General features: G+C 39.7%; 1 protein-coding gene and 1 long non-coding RNA gene across 4 annotated transcripts; both read right to left on the bottom strand.

Moving 5' to 3' along the window:
• Nucleotides 1–1,512: 1,512 nt before the first annotated feature.
• On the bottom strand, nucleotides 1,513–12,055 carry LOC111333914 (matrilin-1). Of its 3 annotated transcripts, none has more exons than XM_088757709.1 (8): nucleotides 11,980–12,055; nucleotides 8,425–8,495; nucleotides 6,925–7,346; nucleotides 5,962–6,121; nucleotides 4,854–5,272; nucleotides 4,238–4,388; nucleotides 2,115–2,177; nucleotides 1,513–1,622 (listed from the first exon to the last, which is right to left on the bottom strand). In XM_088757709.1, exons 2-7 carry the CDS (start codon nucleotides 8,483–8,485, stop codon nucleotides 2,146–2,148), a joined length of 1,245 nt encoding a protein of 414 aa, XP_088613835.1. In that variant the 5' UTR covers nucleotides 8,486–8,495; nucleotides 11,980–12,055; the 3' UTR covers nucleotides 1,513–1,622; nucleotides 2,115–2,145. The 3 variants fall into 3 exon arrangements, with proteins under 3 accessions (XP_088613835.1, XP_088613834.1, XP_088613833.1); XM_088757708.1 differs by having other exon boundaries at nucleotides 11,947–12,027; XM_088757707.1 differs by lacking the exon at nucleotides 11,980–12,055 and adding an exon at nucleotides 9,046–9,198.
• Nucleotides 12,056–13,579: 1,524 nt separating this feature from the next.
• Nucleotides 13,580–15,968, bottom strand: LOC148732516 (uncharacterized). Its single transcript, XR_016000266.1, has 2 exons — nucleotides 15,066–15,968; nucleotides 13,580–14,855 (listed from the first exon to the last, which is right to left on the bottom strand). It is a non-coding gene; the product is annotated as an uncharacterized LOC148732516 (long non-coding RNA).
• Between the last annotated feature and the right edge of the window lie 3,834 nt (nucleotides 15,969–19,802).

Below are 19,802 nucleotides of genomic sequence, written 5' to 3'. Positions count from 1 at the left end.
CTTTTTGTAGATGGACGAACTGACAGTTCAATAACTGATTGTTTGGTTTATTGACCTTTTATTGATTATTTCCATATTCAAATCTCTGTTAGCTGCCCCCTTGTTTTATTTTCATTTGTTTTCATTTAAATTCTGTAAGTAGCCATTGTTTAAACAGCCATCACTATCGAATGGCAGTGTTCACCAGTTTAATCCTTTCATTCCTAACATCTCATCCCCAATTCTCCTTACCGTCTGCCGTACAATTTGTAAGATATCAGTTCTGAGAATTCGGTTTTGGATCAACTGATAATCTCCTAAATTACATTTCTCTTATCCCACTGGAATTCTGCTTGATATTGTAAAAAGAAGCTCGACTTTGTCTTGTTGGAGGGTGAAGTAGTCCCTTAGAAAAATCTGAGAAAAATCCCTTGGATAATATCTGACAAAAAGAGCAACGTTTCAATCCGGTATCAAAATTTCAAGAAGCTGCGCAGTATACTCAGCAGCCGTGATATCGCTCCATCAAACTTGATATTTGAAGGTTTACCCCTACAAGGTCCGCCCCTTTGGAGATTTCATACCAAAAGAACGTAATCGTAAGTAACTTGGAACTCATTCATTCTGGTATATTTGCTTTATCTTAAAAGCTAAGTCACAGAAAATAACAATCGTTTAATCTATACCGGAAATCCGAGTCAAAAAGCTTCTCCAGTTTCTACAGTAACCGGTTTAAACCTGAAAGAGGAGGTCGGTAATACTGTAGCCTTATCGTCCGTGTGGGAGTGGTACCGAAAAGGGTTGATGTCGAGAAAAGTGACATGACCTCGTCATGTTATAGAGAACGTGAAGTTAACGCATGGGAATTTGAAACTTTGATGAACTCTATCAGCAGTGTCTGTCTTTTTATGGGAACAATAAGAACGGAAGTAATTCCGTATGCCTAGGGATCGGGAACACTGAATAGTTCTATACAACCTCTCTGCGCATTTTCGCTCAGATGAAACATATCCGATATCTATATCTAGGTCGAAAGATCTGGATATGAACCCTCATCGCGTAATACTGTTTTTTTTTTTTCCTTTACATGACTTTTTACTCTTAAAGTACTCCTCTCCACCTCCTAGGTACAAAAATATTTGTAGCCACAAATTGTCCAGGGAACTGAACTCACGGTACGGTATGCTGAGGGAAGGAATTAGGAAGTGAATAATTATGCTCTTACAGAAATGGAGCACTGGGAGAAGATTTTTATTTCAGGGAATGGCCAAAATTTATCGCGGTGAGGGGGGAGGGGGTTGGAACATTTTGTTTGTGTCAAAAATAAAGTTTACCCGATCCCCCTAATGTACTGTAGTACTCTAATGATCCCCACCCATTGGGAATCAATTTTCTATACAGTCCCCCCACTCCGCATTATACTCTGTTAGCAACGACTGACTCTCCCCAAAATCTTCCAACACCCCCACCCTCCCCCACCTCAAGGAAATAAATGATGACTGGTCCTTTCAGGAGATAAAACCTCTCAATACATTTTTTTACGTATTGCCATATTTATTGGGTGCCCATTACATTACTCTACTTGACAAATCTCGTTTTTCAATTCCTAAGTAAACCGCTGAATACTGCATCAAGTAGTCACCCTACAAAAGAGGAGACAAAGCCGTGGTTAATAGAACTGTTCGGCGCAGTTAACTTTCTGTACACTATCTTTTAGACTCCAATAACCATGTTTACTTAACATTATGTCTTTGAACAACAACAAACATATGAAACATATGTGTGAACTGCGGTTATGAGACGTATATGAGAACGATCCTTCGCAGTAAAGCACTATTTGAGCAATAGTGAAAATCAGACCTGAAAAAAATTTTACAGGCCTGAAAATTTTTTTCAGGTCTGATTTTCACTATTGCTCAAATAGTGCTTTACTGCGAAGGATCGTTCTCATATACATTATGTCTTTGTTTGGATAAAGAGGCGCCGTCGAGGGAATGGAATAAGATAAACCATTTTCCCCCTATCTCTACACACACGTCACACAAACTGCTTGGTGTTTTTTTCAATCTTACGCTTATTTCTAGCGTTTCACTATCCATTAATGCTAAAGAAACATTAACACAAAGCATCGGTACCTTGAACGTGGGAGGGTAATTAACTCGCATTCTATTTCACCTCCTGTCCGGGCTTTTCATTTTCTGAAAACAGCAAAAAATTCATAACCTTGAGTGCATTAGTTATATTAGTGTGAATAAAGAAAGTCTCCTAATTCTGGGCATGGAGCGCGAGGGAACAGAGGGGAAGGACTCGAATTGGCTCCTAACTGTTAACTTTTCAAATGAGAGATGTAGCTTTTGTGCGCGCCACACGGTTATTGCATCACAACCTGGTCAGTTCAGCCGAAAACCTCTTCCCCCAGTCCACCCACCAACATAAAAGATGACGACAACATGAACTTTCAGGGAGGAGCATATTGGCCAACGTAAGACACAGCATGGTGTTACGAGGATCGAATTATTTTTACTGAATCTGTCACGCAATCCCAAACTTTTCTAGAATTATCTATAATCTGTAATATTCCAGAAACTTCTTTCATGTGACTCAGAAGTTTCCAAAAATAGTACAACTTGTAATACGCTATAAATAGTAATAGAACATTCTAGATAACTAGAGTAAATGTATAAAAGCTGGCTTGTGAGAAGTACAAACGAGATTTGCCCGAGGGCTTACCCTCGTGGCTTGTTGACTGAACTTGTGGAAGCTATGATATGACGAGGCTATGACCTTTTGACCTTGCGATATCCGGAGAGAAGAAAGAGATGAAGAAGACGATAGTCGAGAGAGGAAGAAGATAGAGAATACAGAGTTTACTATGGAGTCCTCCGGAAGAGTTTGTATACAAGGAAAGAATGCGATATATCAAGAAAGCCAAGCGCTGTGGTCTTCAGTCGGCGGATGTTGGAATTGGAAGTTGATCAAGACGATGGACACTTCTACGGCATAAAGGATTGTACGCCAGCCTTATGAACTGCTTAACTTAATCTTTAACCTAAGTAGATTAAACAGTGTAAAACTAATTAAATAATAGTTGAAATGGGTAACTGCTTGTTGTTACATTTTTGTTGCGTGCCATATATCGTACTCGGGAGTCTATTTTCACATATACTTTGTTAGCGGACATTTCTTGGTCATTAGTGCACGTAACAATGGAACTCCCACGAACAAAGTCAGCTTCCTTCCCAAAACTGATCACTTTCAACGGCTTGTGTCAAACAAACGGCACCTTTACTTTAAGGGAGCACGATCAAGTTGAAGCTAGTCAACCATACTAAAAATACCCCACCCCACCCCACCGGTGACAAACACGAGACCAAGGTTAGCTCAGTCAAATCTCTGGGTGTGCATATAGACGAAAACCTTTCATGGAATATGCACATTGAAAAAATAGCCAAGAAAATCGCATCGGGCATTGGAGCAATTAAACGTTATAGGCCTTTTGTTAATCGAACCACGCTTGAGTCCGTTTTCAATGTCTTAGTTCAACCGTACTTTAATTACTGCCGTGAGGTCTGGGGGCATTATAACAAGGGTCTTTCGAATAAGCTCCAAAAGTTGCAAAACCGGGCTGCCCGTATTCTGACCTTCTCCAGTTATGACACAAGCGCTGATCCTCTTTTTGTGCAACTTAACTGGAGACGGTTAGATACTCAGCGACAAATACAAGTGGCCACCATGGTCTATAAATCTATACATGGTCTTGCGGCCGACTATCTTGGTTCTCTTTTCACTAAATATGATCCTCCATATAATCTAAGGAACTCTGAAAACAAACTAGCTGTTCCATTGCCCCGCACCAATTTCCTGAAATATAGCTTTAGCTATAACAGTGCGGTTATCTGGAATAGCTTGTCCCCTGAATTGCGGCAAGCAAAATCACTTCAATCCTTTCGAAATGGTTGTCGCAATTTCTTCGTCTGAATCGAAAAAACGCACACGGCATCTATGTAAAGCAGAATTTCTTTATTTTTTTCTATTTCACTTTTAAATTTTAGATCATGTTTACATAGATTAAAGTAGATTGTAATTGTAATAATAGATTGTAATAATATTATTATTTTATCTGATAGATTTACCGTGTCTAAATAAAAAATAAAGTTCAAAGTTCAAGGTACATCATCGACTAATTGACTGGTGTCTTTTTCTAAGTACAATTTGATTTTGTCGCCTCAGTAGTGTTATGATAAGATCTCATACTTACTGCAGATTTCAGACATGATGCCGTTGAACAAAGTGGATATTTTGCTAAAATCTTGGACGTTGAAAACGAGGTCTCCTGCAATTTCTTCCAGTTGACCCTGAAACTTCCTATAATCTCCGATACCAACAGCGATAATTTTAACGTTTTTAGCCTGCAAAAAATCATTATTGATTCAGTACTGAAAATCCTGCATGAATGGGACTATTTCTTGGTAACTCTAAGCGACTGGTCGTTATTTATCTCCTGAGTTCAGAGGGGGAGGGAGGGGTTAGGTTTGGTAGGATTTTGATTGTATCATTATAAAATAACTTGATCCTCCCAAAAGGCCCTGTAATATTCTCACGGTCCCTCCTCATTGGCAAATAATTGACAATTAGTCTTCAATAGTCTCCCTTCAGTTATACGACGACCGGTTTCCCTTCCGTTACCACACCATGGGATCCCCTCCAAATCCTCCGACCCTCCCATCCCAGGCGGTAATGACTGGTCTCTTGGACTGGGACTACCTCACTCGGGAGATACCACCATAGCCAAATAAAGACATTGTCCACCTTCTGTAACACAAAACGGCCTTAAATGAAATGCAACATGAAAAAGCGTAACGGAAGGGTCCTACCTTAAGTGAAGGAATGATATTTGCGTATGGTTCCGAGGCTCTATTTGTTCTTCCATCTGTAAGGAGAATCAGCGTGTTTGGAAAATAAGACCTATCACCTCCCTTTGTAGTAAACAGTGAAGTGTTCGCTGCCTTCAGCGCCTTGTCGATGAACGTTCTTGTGCCCAATCTTGAATCGATGCGGTCAACAAGATTGTACAACGCCTCGTTGCTGTGGTACCTTTTGTCCGCAAAAGTATTCAACAACGTCGGTTCTTTGGCAAAAAGAATAATTCCAGCGTGGGTCTGGTCGGGCCCAATTGGCAGTCCTTGGACGAGCTCAAGGATAAAACCTTTGAGTAACAAGAAGTTTTCCGTTCCAATGCTGGCTGTCTTGTCCACCACAAGGGCCAAGTCCATTCCTTCAGAATTCTTGCAAGCTTTTGACATGAAAAGGAGAATGAAAAACATAAATGAGGAACAAACAAACAAACAAACAACAAACACGTAACAACAACTTTTATATTCATACGAATAAAGGGGGCTGCGTCGGTGGTATGTCTAGTTCATAAATGTAAATTGGCCACCGTAAAGAGTTTGTAAGCTGAAACTCGAAACGGTAGCTTAAAAACTCTTTACGGTGGGCAGTTTACGTTAACATATTTAAGTGTGATCAGGGCCGCGTTGTTCAAAGCTGAGTTAAGATAACTGAGGGTTAGTGTGAAATCTGATTTCAGATCTAAAAGCTTTAAAAGAAAATTAAGTGGAATTCTTTTTGTCTACAACTTGATGACTGGATGCTCTAAAAAGTGTAGGGAATATTATCCTAAAAAAGACTTTTGAACAAAGGATTAAAGAGACCGAGAGTAGAGTTTAACATCATAACTGGGCCGAGAACTAGATCTGTCCACACTTTTTTATCTTACCTCTCCGATTTGGCTGAGTGTTTACACGAGGGCGGAGTTTTTGATCTTCAAAACCAGATTATTACAATACCTAGTTTTAGACAGAGAAATCGGAAAAGTGCATTCGATTTCTGTCGAAAACACCGTTTTATGATATTTGGACAGTCCACAATAATGAGCATATACAGGCTAGGATGTTATTCATAGAGTCACAGAGTACATACGACACATCAAATCCGCGAGTTTTTTTATCGCTTCATCGAGATTGCTGTAATCTTGGACGAAGAACACAGTATCCCCTCCAATCAGCCTCAAAACTTCCTGGTGTTTTTCCTTCCGTGAATCCGGACCAATTCCAAAAACGAACATACGGACACCTCTTTTCTACAAAATTAAATACAAATGATTATTGTTCTCAGTCTAGTTAGCCCCTTTGTCTACTAAGTCCCTTTCCTCATAAGCGCCCCCCCCCCCCGTCATGAAGTTTACGTGTATACCAGGCTGCCCCTTTCTAAACTACGATCAAAAAATTGTAAAATACTGAGTAGCTTTTCTGTTTCGTTTGGACTGAGTATTGATGAAATACGGAATACTTCTATTTGAAAGCCTGCATCAATTTCCGTTCAAATTACGCGGGCAATCAATTGCGTTTTATCTACGTTATTCATTAAATTTAGGAGGTAATTAGGATTTTTTCCTATGAACCTCACTCGAGTAAGCCCTGAAAACTAATAAAGCTTGTGGGTGCGGGAACTAGGGCGGTAGCCTCGTTCCCAGACCTTACAAGGCCAAGCGGTAGCACCTGTGTACAAGGTTACTGGGGCGCTTCAAAATTTATTAATGTCAATGTCAGGCCTAGGCCAGTGCACAGGCTTTTTGCTTAAATAAGCCCATTTCTGCACCTTGCACGAGTCCTCAGATGCAAAGCTAAAACCAATCTCCACTTTTCAATTTCAGTTGGTGGTTGTGTGACTTGTGTCTAGAAAAAATTTTCCTGAATCTCGCATAACACTCTTTAATATTCTTATGGCCCCACCCTTTTACTTGGCAGTTGATGGGCAGTCAAATTTTTACTGTCCCCTTTCATATTCTGTTTGTGACGACTGACCCCCCCCGAAAAAAATTCTCCAACACCCCCCTCCTCCTTCAGGCGATAAATAATGACAAGCCCCTCAGTGTTGCCTTACCTTCATATTTTCCACCCTTGTTCTGTAAGCATCAGTTTCAGTCTGAGAGGGATGTGATCTACCATCTGTGAACAGAACCATTGCGCTCTCCACTCCAGCCCTATCTCCACTCGCCTTGGTAAACATTTCTTCATCAGCTTTTTTCAAAGCAAGGTCCAGTCGAGTTGGCTTAGACAGTTTGTCGATAGCATGGTCTATCAGATGAAGAACAGCTTCTTCATTGTGGTGGTAGGTGTCTTTGAAATAGTTATGGATGGTGCTTTTACTATCAAATGTTTCCAATGATACGTGTGTGCCATCTTCTGACACGCCAATCTGTTGCACCAGTTTGGCCAATCCCGCTTTTACAGTAAAGACGTTTTCTTTTTTGATACTCCGGGTGACATCCACAATCAAACCAAGGTCAATGGTGCAGCCAGACGCTGAGAAGAATTACGAGGCATTGTTTTAACATCTTGTATCCTAAGATCAGTATGCATGTTCTCCATACTGTTCTCTGTACATATTCTAGGGTGCTAACAAGGAGAATTTGAGTTGGTGATCATTCATTTTATTAGCGCGCCCTTGATGTGTGATTCAGGGGTGATATTGAGAATTACATGCTTGTCATCCCTTGGGGGGTGGGGTAAAGGCAATAAGCAAAAAGCCGCCGATGTTTGGTTGAATGACACGCACGACAAAGTTGGACGAACCGTTATACTGAAATTAGTTAAAATAACATAAACGTCATTGTTAGCAAAGCAAAAGGACAACAGAAGATCGGGGCAAGTAAGGAACTGATTACCATTTATCACCTGGGGGTCGGAGGGGTCGGAGGATTTTGGTTGGGGGGTGGTTGGAGGATTTTGGTTGCGTCACAGGAAAATGTTTTTGACTAATCCCTCTCTTAAGTCTCTGTATTCTAATGACCCCTTTCCCCCTTCGTTGGCAGTCAATATTCTTTAGTCACCCCTTTATATTCACATAACGACAACTGATCCCGCCACTGTCTTCCCCCCTGAAAACCTGGTGAATCCTGCCTAAAATCCTTCGACCTCTCTCTCGTCTCCCCACCCACCAGGCATTAAAAAATGACTGTCCCCTAAAGGGATAATATATCTTGGCTTTTTCCCTCGAAACACATCTTCTCTGTTAAAAAGTAGCTCTTGTTATACTGTTGTACAAATGTTGCATTTCGCGTGGTGAAATATTCTAAGGAGCCATTTCCGAACTGAATGGAAAAACCTTTTAACTGGCAGCCAAGAAATATGTTGCTCTAACTACGTTCGCTAAGCTGTAGTTCCTCATGGGTAGAAGAAATTGGTTTCAAGTTTATCTCAATATCTTACAACGTACTGAAAATTTGTTGTACGAAAGACAAATGTAGTTTATTTTGAAGAGCTTAATTCAGAGCACTTTTCGAATACATTGTCATGTCGCGGTTCATGATAGAGCAGTAATTTTGAAATTACGAGATTTGATTTGCTGCATAGTAATAATAATAATAATAGTTATTCTTACCCGCCGAAACGGCTAACAGCATTGAACTCAGAACACAAGCCTGCATGCAAAGTCGTACCATCTCGTTTTACCTGCAGAATTAAGATAATAAATCGTTGGCTGTTAGTACACGTACTCACTCTACCTGGAAGTCTACCTATGTTTTTAAATTCGGTCTAGCCATAACGTGAATCTAATGGAGAGGGACCATCGACGAATTAAACCTCACCTAAACAACTCTTTGTTTATAAATCTTTCACAAAATCAATTCATAACTGATAGATGGCTAACGTTCATTAAAGGATGCCATGATATTTTTTTTATCATTTGGATTCATTGATTGATAAGAGGTTAAATTTTTCGTTTGGCATTTCAAATCGAAATGAAATTGTGGGAAGCGGGGTGGAAACCTGTGAAAGGCAAATAAATTAGAGCTGAATCAAAGAAAGGGAAAGAAATGCTTAGTTAAAAATTGAATGGATTCATGGCAACATGTTTGATATTCCATCTTCTTCTTTGGAAATCAATTTTTCTCCCTCCTTTTTAACGCCTTTTGACTGTTTTTTAGCCTCCCTAAGCAATTCCTCTCCCCGTCTCTCCTTGGGATGATTACAATATGATCAGTAAACGTTTGTTTCCCACCTTGCAAAAATCCACTCTGATATTTTCTGGATATGAAGACTTCAAGAAATTGAAACCAGCTACTGGACGTGGCGAATTTTGTAATGTTTTGCTTGTCGAATAGCCCAAATAAGCAGTAAAAATAAAACTCGAAATTAGATTGGTAATTAAAACTTCCTTCGCCTCAGGAAAAAATGGCCATTTTGTAACATAGTGAGTCACAGTCTCTGTTGTGGAATGTGCTGAGGAAATGGCTTCCTATTGGTAGTTTTTTTTACGACACTTAAGGTCAAGAGCGTCATAGAATTGAAATAATTCTTTTTTTAGTAATGTGTTTTGAAACTGGAATCAAACCTTAATTTTTAGAATTTTGAAATGTATTACTATTAACGACATTAGTAGCTAGTTTCGTTTTACTTCCAGCCTCAAAATACAGTGCACTTTAAAAAATTGCTCAACTTTAGTCCAACATCTCTAAAGTCACTTTTAGCAACAAGGTGTCAAATCTACTAACGCTCACTTAAAGCTCCTTAACGTGGCCCGCCCATTAAAGCTCGCTAATTTGCATATTTAAGAAACACTTTCATGCAAGGTGCGCGGTTTAAACATTATGCCAGAAACAGCTCGTTTTAGGTTCGAGAAAGTCGCATCTGTGATGTAGAGATTAGGGTCAGATAAACTGTACCGGTATAACTTTGGGCATAATGCAGTAGTCAGAGCATCGAACGTAATCCCGGCGGCATAATGACTAAATTTCGTAAAAATTCCCTTGATGTTACAGTTCAACAAAAGGTAAATTCTGTAGCCTGAGTAATGTTAACGGTGAGCGTGCTGTTCTTGAACGCACTTCAGTAATTTGATCCAGTAAAGTGTTGTGCAGTGAACTGCGGTAAGCCTTTTTATTCGTGGCAAGTTTTACCTGTTGAAAGTGTTGGAGGCAGCTGAGAGGTTCTTGAGATATAAATATCTGTAAATATCTCAGTAAATATCGAGAATCCGCTGACTGGGGGAGGGGGGGGGGGACAACTGTCATCTAAGCGTATTTTGAACTTGTCGATTTTACCGAGAAAGCAAAGTGTGTGAACAGAACTTTTAGATATAATTTTTGAAAAAGGTTCATCAAAACGGTCCTTTGGAAAGAAAAAAGGAACTATGAAATTTTGCAACTGTCGGCGAATTCTCGATATTTATGGTAAGTGACTCTCGTAGCTATTTTATTGAATCATTAAATGGGTTGAGCATAAAGATAAATTTTGAGCATATTTTTGGGCATATTTCATTGTTTTCAGCGGTGCCGTTCAACGACATAATGCTCCAATTTTTTAGCACTGAATTTATCTGACCCAGACAGAGATGTCATTAATGTCGAAACTCAGTTTCGTATATTTATGGTCTCCTTTTCATGTTCCCTTTTATTTTCATGATTCAGTTTATTATCACTTTGGCATGATGTTATTCCTTTCCCTCCGATTTATTACCTTTCATTAAGGAGTCCTTTACTTGAGAACAAACGGTCGTAGGTTTCATAATAACCAAAAAACATCAAAAAGTACTGAATGACTACATTTGTTCCTTCGAGAGTTTCTTTTGGAAAATGCACTTTTAAGCAATTTACTTAATTTGATGCAGAAAAATATTTCGATTTAAGTTTAACTGCGAAGGTTTGGTGTTTTAATTCGATTTTTTTAGTATTAATTCCCTCATTAGTGCACTATTGTATTCACTGTTTGACTCAGAAAACTGTGAACACTAATAAACCACACACTAACCAGTTGCACGTGAGGCTATAAAAAGAAGAAATTAAACTACAGAGATAAGCGATATCGTCATTACCCACGTATCGTTAAAATTGTCGTCTGTTCCTTTTTTAAAAAATAATTACCTGTTCCTTAGTATGACTGTTTTTCTTGAAACGATATAAAAACTCATAAATTAAGAAGATTGCTCGAGGCGTAGCCGAAAGCAACTCTTACGCTTCTTTCGTGCATCCATAACTTCCCGCCTGCCGCCATTACTCGATACATGTAGCTAAGCAGGAACCAATTATTAGTTTGAGGCGTAGCCAAGCAACTCTTACGCTTCTTCCGTGCGCCCATAACTACCCGCCTTGCGCCATTACTCGATACATGTAGCTAAGCAGGAACCAATTATTAGTTTGAGGCGTAGCCAAGCAACTCTTACGCTTCTTTCGTGAATCCATAACTCGATCCTACGCAACTCTTACGCCGTTCCCTATTGCTCTTCAAACTTCCCGAGTCGCACCGAGTAAAAATTATTAAAAATAGTCAATAAGAACCAGAATTCATTGCAGTAAGTGTTGCAATCGTGAGAGTTATTACAAACATCAATTTATAGGATTCCAATAACGATTTAGCCACTCTGGAAGAGTTTCTCGGATCACTGGTAATCCGAGTATCCCTATTTCTTTCGGTCGAAGTTAGGTTTTAACAGCACTATTTCCACTTGCGCGACTTGCACCATGATTGTTTGGGTATAATCAGGAAATCATGTGAAAAATGGCAAACTTTAGCAGGAAGCGGTTAACAAGAATACTGATGGAGCAATCTGAAAAATTATCCCGGGATCCTTCCCTCTGTTTGGCTTTAGGAAGAAAAGCAATATTTCCATCTCTTGGATTAAGGTCGTGATCTTTATAATTATTTTGTTTTTCGGTGTGCTTTTAAATGAAGAGTTGTACATCGAAAACCATGGAACGCTCATTAGGAATAGGGTATCTATGCCATGTGTGTCAAGATAGTTTGGTTTTATCAGATGATTATAGCCAACTCGGCGCTACGGGCCTCGTTGGCTATCTATCATCTCATATCCAATGCGCGCTCGTGGAATAATTGTTAATTAGCCACCGTAAGGAGTTCTTACAGCTGAAATTTCGAGCGTTAGGCTTTCTACCAATGTACTTACCCTGTTTATAAGTGGAGAACTTGATTCACGAACCTCTATTACACTGAGATCTTTAGTACAAGGAGTCCCCACTAATGGCAAACAACATAAAAATCTCCTTTATTGGATCGAACCTAAATTTTTCTTTCAGGTGAAGCAACTGAACCAATCCTCTTTTGGTTACCAGTCGTTTCGTACCCAGTCGATCTGTGCCCAGCTAGAACCACTCGCACCCATTCATTTGAGTCGTTTTGTCTCCATACTTATAAGGTGTGTTTTCCATTTTACGGTTGTTTGAGGTGAGGTCGGTTCTTATTTTAAATAGGAGTATCACCTGCGTTAAATACAGTTTGTTTATGTAGCGTCCGTTTTGATACGTGAGCAGCAAATATAAGGCCTGGAACCGAAAAAGGGTAACCTGGGAGTGATAAGAAAGACGTGAGGCACTAAATACACGTTCTTCGATGTTTTAACATTTATACGCCTGGATATTTTGATTTTAGTTTGCGAATACATCCTACGGCCTTATCTGTCGATCGTATCGATGGCGGAAGACGAGAACAACACGAACGAAACCATTAAAGTGTGCTTAGTAACCAACAAAAAATCTGTCGCGCGAATCGTTTAATCAAATCGAATGCAGCGGCCATTTTTGTTGCTCCGTATTTTTCCCTAATCTACGGTGTAAAACCGTGGCATGTTTTGTGCGTTCTCGTGACCATATTTGATAAAATGACACAGTATTGGAATGATAATAATCTGTTATAAAAGATATAAGTATAAACATTTAACTGTACTCTTAAAAATATCACACTTTCCTTTCATATATAGGTAATAATTTAGTTGTTTTTGTTAAGAAGGTCACAAGTATACACTACGGTTTTTTTTTTCAATCTTACTTGCTTGACTCTACCAACGTGTATCCGTTCACGCACTCGTGCGTAGGCTATTTTGCATAAAGGAATATTGGGACGGCTAAAAATCGGCCAGCGGGTCGGGTATGAATATTGACGGACTTTTAAAAACTGTGTACGAATCGTCTGAGCTGGTGACTATGATGGTTCTGCAGCTGCGTCGTTCGGTGTTTAAATGTCTGGACCCCACATCGGACGTAACGATTGTATGGGTCCCAGTTCTCGCTTTCACAGGCAGCAAAGTAGCAGTAGTAAGTCTCTAACTCAAAAGAAAATAAAAAAAGTCGTATTCTGTGAACAATAAATATATACTTTGGACTTGCTTAGAGTTTCTTTTAGAGAAAATATTCTAAAAGTGTCATAACTTCCAAAAAACGAGCATAATTTTGAGCACAATTGTGAAAAACAATAGGGGCAGTGCTAGTAGCCTAGTATAATAATACAATATAACAACACTTTTTTAACCGCGAATCTTACCATTTTTAAATTCCTGCCCAACAGAATTTTTTTACTCCCAGAATCCGGAAAATGACATTAGATGGGACATTATTATATCAACTCTATTGAAAAGGCAACCTCATCGTTGTAAAAATGCGACCCCATCCGGCGGCACAGTCCCGTAAGCCTCTTACTAAGAAGCACTCTCCGCGAATCTATACTTGCGAAAAGAAAATGGACAGGTACGTCCCCCGGATACAATAGCATTGGAAGGGTTTTTCCAAAGATAGCAGGAAACTGAATTATTTAGAAAAAATTCATGGTCTTTATTAAAATGCACGAATTTGTAAAAGCACTGATCACAAGCATGAACAAAGTCAACAGTCATAAGTTTCAAGATACGGCTCTAGAACGATTTTTCTTTAATCGACTTCTTCCTGAAGCAACGACGATACAAACACCTGAGCAGCAAATAAACTACGGATACAACGATGATTAAGGGGAAAATGAAAATGGCGGCAGGCCCGGAAGCAGGATTTTATGAGGGAGGGGGGAGGGGGGGAAGTAACGAGGCCAAAGTGGACTAAACTACCGAAATACATTATAATTACCGAAATACATTTACGATGTAAAATGATACATCAAAATACTGCGGAATTAATCCCTCTGAATAGTCCCGAGCTCCAGCCTCCGTGGGTGTTTGGTGGCAAACAGATTTAGCACCTCATCCAAAACAATTTTACTGAACTTGATAATGTATGTGCATTAGTGCGAGGAACGACAGCCTTTCCTGGCCTATGCATGCCCTGTTATATGTATGCAGCCGCCTTAAAGAAGTCGCAGTTCTTTCACATTCACAGCTCGTTGTAGGGATTGTGGCGTATATCTTGAGGAGCGCATATATATTTGTTTAGCAACTTTTGACTTCATTGTATCATTTCTTTTGCTCTACGAATTGCAGATTATGCAAGACCCGTAGGGTTGTAGTATAAGATGAATTGCACGAGTAAATGGAGACGAAATATAACAATGCTCCTACCCTCACCTTCCCTGTTTGTTACTTCTTCTTTCCTCTTTCACAGGTTCGCTCAGCAAAAAGACGAGGATCGTGGGACGGACTGTGGCTTTATCAGGGGCTAGGACCCAGTTTTTCCCACGCTGTTTGTTCATTTTCTTTAAATTGCTGTCATTTTAAGCGAAGTTAATAAAGGCAAAGCATTGTTATATTTCGTCTCCATTTACTCGTGCAATTCATCTTACACTACAACCCTACGGGTCTTGCAAAATCTGCAATTCGTAGAGCACAAGAAATGATACAATGAAGTCAAAAGTTGCTAAACTTGCCAACGGTGCAACCGCGTCGTCCTTGCTCTTTTGGTCCCAGGTGGCATCTTGGTGCTCGTCGCCACACATCTCGTGATTAGCCCCACAGGAAATGTTTTCTAAGGCTGCAATGACGTAGAGATACGCCTGGTAGAAATGAGTGTATGCCGTGTGGCGCGCGGCCCATCTCATTCTGCACATGTCGACGAGTCCCTTACGGCGACTTGCCTCTGGTATGGCCTTCGTAATAATGGACTGTAGAAGACATGTGACGAAAAGGTGCACAATATTATAACAAGTTTGCATTCTTATCACAAAATGATGTCTACATTATTTTTTAATACATCTCCTTTTTAACATAATTAGTAGTTAAAATGTAATATTAATTTGAAAACAAAATTACGAAATACTACAATATTATAACCACGAAAGATCAATGACAAGTAAAGCTAAAATGCCCCTTACCCTCTCGCTTTGGGCTTTCAAGGAAATACAAGCAGCATCGTTTCAGTTTATCGATCACATTCCTGATATGCGGTAAAGCACAGCTGTGAAAAATTACCAGATTCAGGCAATGACCACTGCAGTGTAAATATCTAGCCTTTGGCGAGCGCTCTTCTTATTCGACGCTGAACCCCCACGTTGTCACTGGAGATGTTAGCGGCACCATCGTACCCCTGACCCCTCGCGTTCTCTATTTCCAGACCAAGATCTTCAAAAGTAGACACTATCGTTTCCACTATTACCTCGCCGGTTATTCGAGGCAGATGAATAAAGGCAATAAAGTCCTCCCTGACATCGTTGTTCTTGTCGATGAAGCGTGCACACAACGCCAGTTGCTTTTTGTTGTGACTCGTTACCTCGTCCGCTATTAGAGTCTGGCAGCCTTGATTTCCTCTAGCAGATTCTTTAATATGACATCCTGTCCAATAATTTCAATTATCTCGATCTGGATTAAAGGCGACATGTAAGTAATGTTGCTGCTGGAGAGTTGGATATTGTCTAAGTATTGTTTCAAAATGCCGTCGTGGTTAGCTATCATCTGCAGAGCCGCTAAGAAATTGCCTGTATTTCCACAACTGTCTTCGTTCAAGACTTCGTCATCTCCACGCAGGGCAATGCATTGTCGACCATAGAAAAGAATGGCTTCTGAAACACATTTAACGATATGCCTATTTCTGATAATATACTTCCGCTTTTCGTCATCTCTTCGGTTGTTCACGTTTTGCTCTGGGTTTTCAACCGAATTAACGAAGGATTCGGTAATGATCATTGCACCGTGATGGTACTTCATTTGCTTATATCTTTTTGCCTTTTCTTGAAGCTTATGCTAGTTTATGAAAGGCTTGTTGACAAAAGCATCCTTGTCTTACGGGAGAACCAAATTTCTCAGAGGTCGTCGAAAACTTCCCGATGTCATTCTTTCTTGTTGCATCATTGGTTCTAAGTGATGCCGCGTTAGATTGTCATCAGTATTCTCAGGTACTAGAGCTTGCGAAGTCTCTACAATTTTATAAACAATGCGGAATTGTTAAGAAAGTAGACATTGGCTTTTCATAGGATATTGTCATGACATAAGAAAATGACGATAAGAGACCACCTGATAAGAGACCAAGAGAAACATAAAATGTTTTATCCCTCTTTGTGTCTCGAAAACTTCTATTTTATGGTTTGGGATGCCTCTTGATTGCTGCTTTAGATTAACCCTCCCCCACTCAACCTAAGGCTCTGAGGAATATGCTTGTGTCATTTCCCTTTAGAATTAGAAAATCTCCATGCAGACATTCTTATTTGTCTCGTCACGCAATCGTCGCGGGTGACGAACCTCAGAAGATCTTACGGATGTGTGCGTAGGAGGCTAAGTACGGTTAGTGTTTCTTCAGCGAACAATTAAGAACTTCTGTTACTGTAACGAAACTGACTTAAATGCATATCTACTGGTCTGCTAACCTCCTACGCGGCTCTTACCCGAACATTCTTAAGCCCGTCTTACAATATCGATATCGTTCCTCCGCTTCACGATCCTAAGAATAGTCTGCAACTACACTGAAAAAATTGTGATCGAGAAGATCGAGAAGCGAGAAAAGAAACTAACTGACTGAAAATGAAAGTCCAAAACTTACCATCATCGTTCTCCTCCACTACCGACCTCGTGGAAGCGTGAGAAAGTTCGCCTGCACTTTCTAGAGTCTAGGCGGTAACTTTGGCCAAAGGGTGGGAAAAACCCCGTCAAACGGAAATGATAATATTCACATTAAAAAAGAATAACATTTAAAAAAAATACAAAAAAAAAAATTAAATTAAAAAAATACCGTTACGCGGTTTCTCGTTACGCCGTTACGCCGTTACACGTTTTTCTAACAACCGTCGTGTCTGAAAAAAGTCATGAGATCGCTCCTTTGTCTGTGGTTCGCTCGTCTAAACTCCCGTGCAAAGTGTGCGCACGTTAATTTCATCTGTGGACTCATTGAAATGTCCTGAATGGCTCGGGCTATTAGAGTGCAGCTGGTTTTAGTTCCCAGTGGATACATTACTGCTTTTTCCATTCTTTGATTTTGTTTATGTATCACTGTTAACTTTTAAACTTCAGTTTAACCGACTGCACAAGTATCAAAATGCGCACACTTGGGGCCTGTGGGGGGGGGGGGGGGCGAACGCACCCCGTGCATCCCTCTGGTTACGGGCCTGGGCGACTGTATTCTAAGCAAAAGAAATGTGCAATTTAATACAAAGAAATGAAAGAAAAACGCCAGTTCTGTTTTTGCTGAAGCGTGCTTATGCTGTTAAGTTCCTACAAGTTCCTACAAGTTCCTCCTCACACGACAGCAAGCCGGTTGTATCCCTGCCCTAGTTACCATGGTTACTTAATCAACAATGGCAGGAGAGAAGATAGGTGACGTTCGATATTTTTGGCACGAAACGTTGAAACTAAAGACTTATTTACAATAGACGCTTCGCTTTTCAATCGGTCCAGAAATTGATTTAAAATTTTCAACGCAAACATTATGTTTGGTGACGTAGTCGAAGGAATTATGTCACGTGGCATTTTGAAGTCCAAGAGAATTGGCCACAAATAGAATAAAACCTTCATCTTGACACACTACTTGGCTACTGTAGAAAAAAGTAATGAGGTAAACTAAATCAAAGCTAAAAACAATGATTGCAAAGACGAAATACGTTAATCCCTAAATCCTTAAGATGGACAAACCACGGCATTGTCACTTAGAGGTCGAGACCCCAATTCCTGTGTTGGTCTAGGAAGGTGAGAATTTTGAGTCTGTTTGGGAAAGGGTGAGGAGGAGGGAGGGGGGTGACTTCAAGAAAAGTGATATCATAAGAACGACGTCGATTTAAAAATGAACCCGTCAGTTTGACTCACGAAGTTCGCCCTCTGCTTGGTTGATGTGCTAAATATCTTTCGTGGATCCATTCCTACCTTCAGCCGAATGATCATGTGACCTTAGGGAGAATTTAATGTTGGAGAATTCGTGGCCGTGGATTATGTTGAAGTCTAACCATCCATGGTTCATGCATTTAAGGTGTCAAAGTTTTTGCAATTAAATATATGCAAAGGGGATAAGTTCCTAATGAAACTAGTGTGGTGCTGCGTCGTTGGGAGTAACTAGGTAATTTTAGTTTTATCAACTGAGTTCATAAAGTAAATTGTCCTCCGTAAAGAGTTTCAAAGCTGACGTTTTGAGCGTTAGCCCTAGCCCCGATCTGATGAAGGGCTAACACTCGAAACGTCAGCTTTGAAACTCTTTACGAGTATATGTATGACTGATGAGCAAGAGCTTATCCATGTATCTGGCAACATGAAGCGACACGGAGTATAACTGTCTTCCCCTCACCCCAAGGATTTGTCAGGTTTCCCTGAGAATTCACCGGTATCCACTTATCATCCTTGTGAAGAGGACCGCTGTGAGGGAAAAGTGTCTCTCAATTATAATCACCTTGGAAAGGTCTCCAATCGTCTCGAATTCGGATCTTTCGATCATGCGCACAAAGCGTAAACCGCTCTGCCGCTGCGTCTTTATTTGAAGACACTGTCAAAACAATAAGTGCTTGAATGCTACAAACAGCGTCTTCAAAGTACTTGAAATACGATAGAAGTTGTTTTTTTTTCTCCGAAAGCATCCATTTTGTAGAAATGAGTGGCCATGGTTGTAGTTAGTTGTATCTGTAAACTATTGTAATGTATATATTTTCTTTCCTTTGCAGTTTGACAAAAAACTTAAAACGTAATTAAACTCGGTGTTTGTTCAAAAATCGGCTTCGTCGACGTCTCTTCCGGAAGGATAAACATATATCCAAATCAATTCGCCTATCCCCTTTTCAGTCTTTTGGATTGTAGCCACAATCATTCACAACAAGAGATTCAAATGATCAACAAATTTCCACTCTTCAGAATATTTAAACTCAGTTGTGTACTTGTTGCGCACTGAGTTTTATTAGATGAAATTAACCGTTACGTTGCGTTTTATTGCTAATTGCCTATATGCAGTGACAAGTAAAAAAAAAAATATGAATTTTATCTGAACACAAAATTTTTTATTCGTACTGTTTGGATTTCATTTAAAAAATTTCCTGCAACTTTCCTATCTAAGAAATTTCGAACCACTTGCATAATAGGAATATAAATCTAACAATTGCGTGACACAAAAGTCACGCAGTGACAACCATGTCTACTTATTTCTTCAAAATTAATGCTTTTGGAGGAAAAAAAACAACCTCTATCGTATTGCAAGTACTTTGAAGATGCTATTTGTTGCATTCAAGCATTTATTATTACCACTGAAGCTCACAAACTGGAAATGATGGGCAAAGTCGGTCTTTTCTTTTATGTCGCCGACTTCGCCGAACAGCCAAATTTCTATGAATTCAAAGCCCTCGTTTGCATAGCAGCACAAAAACCCCAGAAAAATAACTCTACAAACGATAATTTTATCATTTCTATTTCTCATCTTTCAAATATTAAACGTTTATTTCACTTAGCACATATAAAAATAATTTTTTGAAGCTACCCTTCTTTTCACACGGCACTTAGGTAAATAGATTGAAAAATCGTATTTTATTTCAAATTTAAATAGTGATTTTACTTTTTTGTGAACCCATAAGGGAGACATTGTTCTAAAACTCTGTGGAATAAGTTAGTTTTTCACTGCCTTTACAAGTACAAAGGAGGCCTCCAAAAATAGGCTA

This window comes from Stylophora pistillata, chromosome 4 (assembly GCF_964205215.1).
Source record: "Stylophora pistillata chromosome 4, jaStyPist1.2, whole genome shotgun sequence".
Classification (NCBI taxonomy): Eukaryota; Metazoa; Cnidaria; class Anthozoa; order Scleractinia; family Pocilloporidae; genus Stylophora; species Stylophora pistillata.
This window is presented reverse-complemented; position numbering and strand designations above follow the sequence as displayed.

Coding starts and splice junctions, on each gene's coding strand:
- LOC111333914 (XM_088757709.1), bottom strand. CDS start 8,485: ATGGTACGACTTTGCATGCAGGCTTGTGTTCTGAGTTCAATGCTGTTA. Junction 7,347..8,424: donor GCTGTTAGCCGTTTCGGCGG/GTAAGAATAACT, acceptor AATTCTTCTCAG/CGTCTGGCTGCACCATTGAC. Junction 2,178..4,237: donor CATCATGTCTGAAATCTGCA/GTAAGTATGAGA, acceptor TGCTGTTTTCAG/AAAATGAAAAGCCCGGACAG.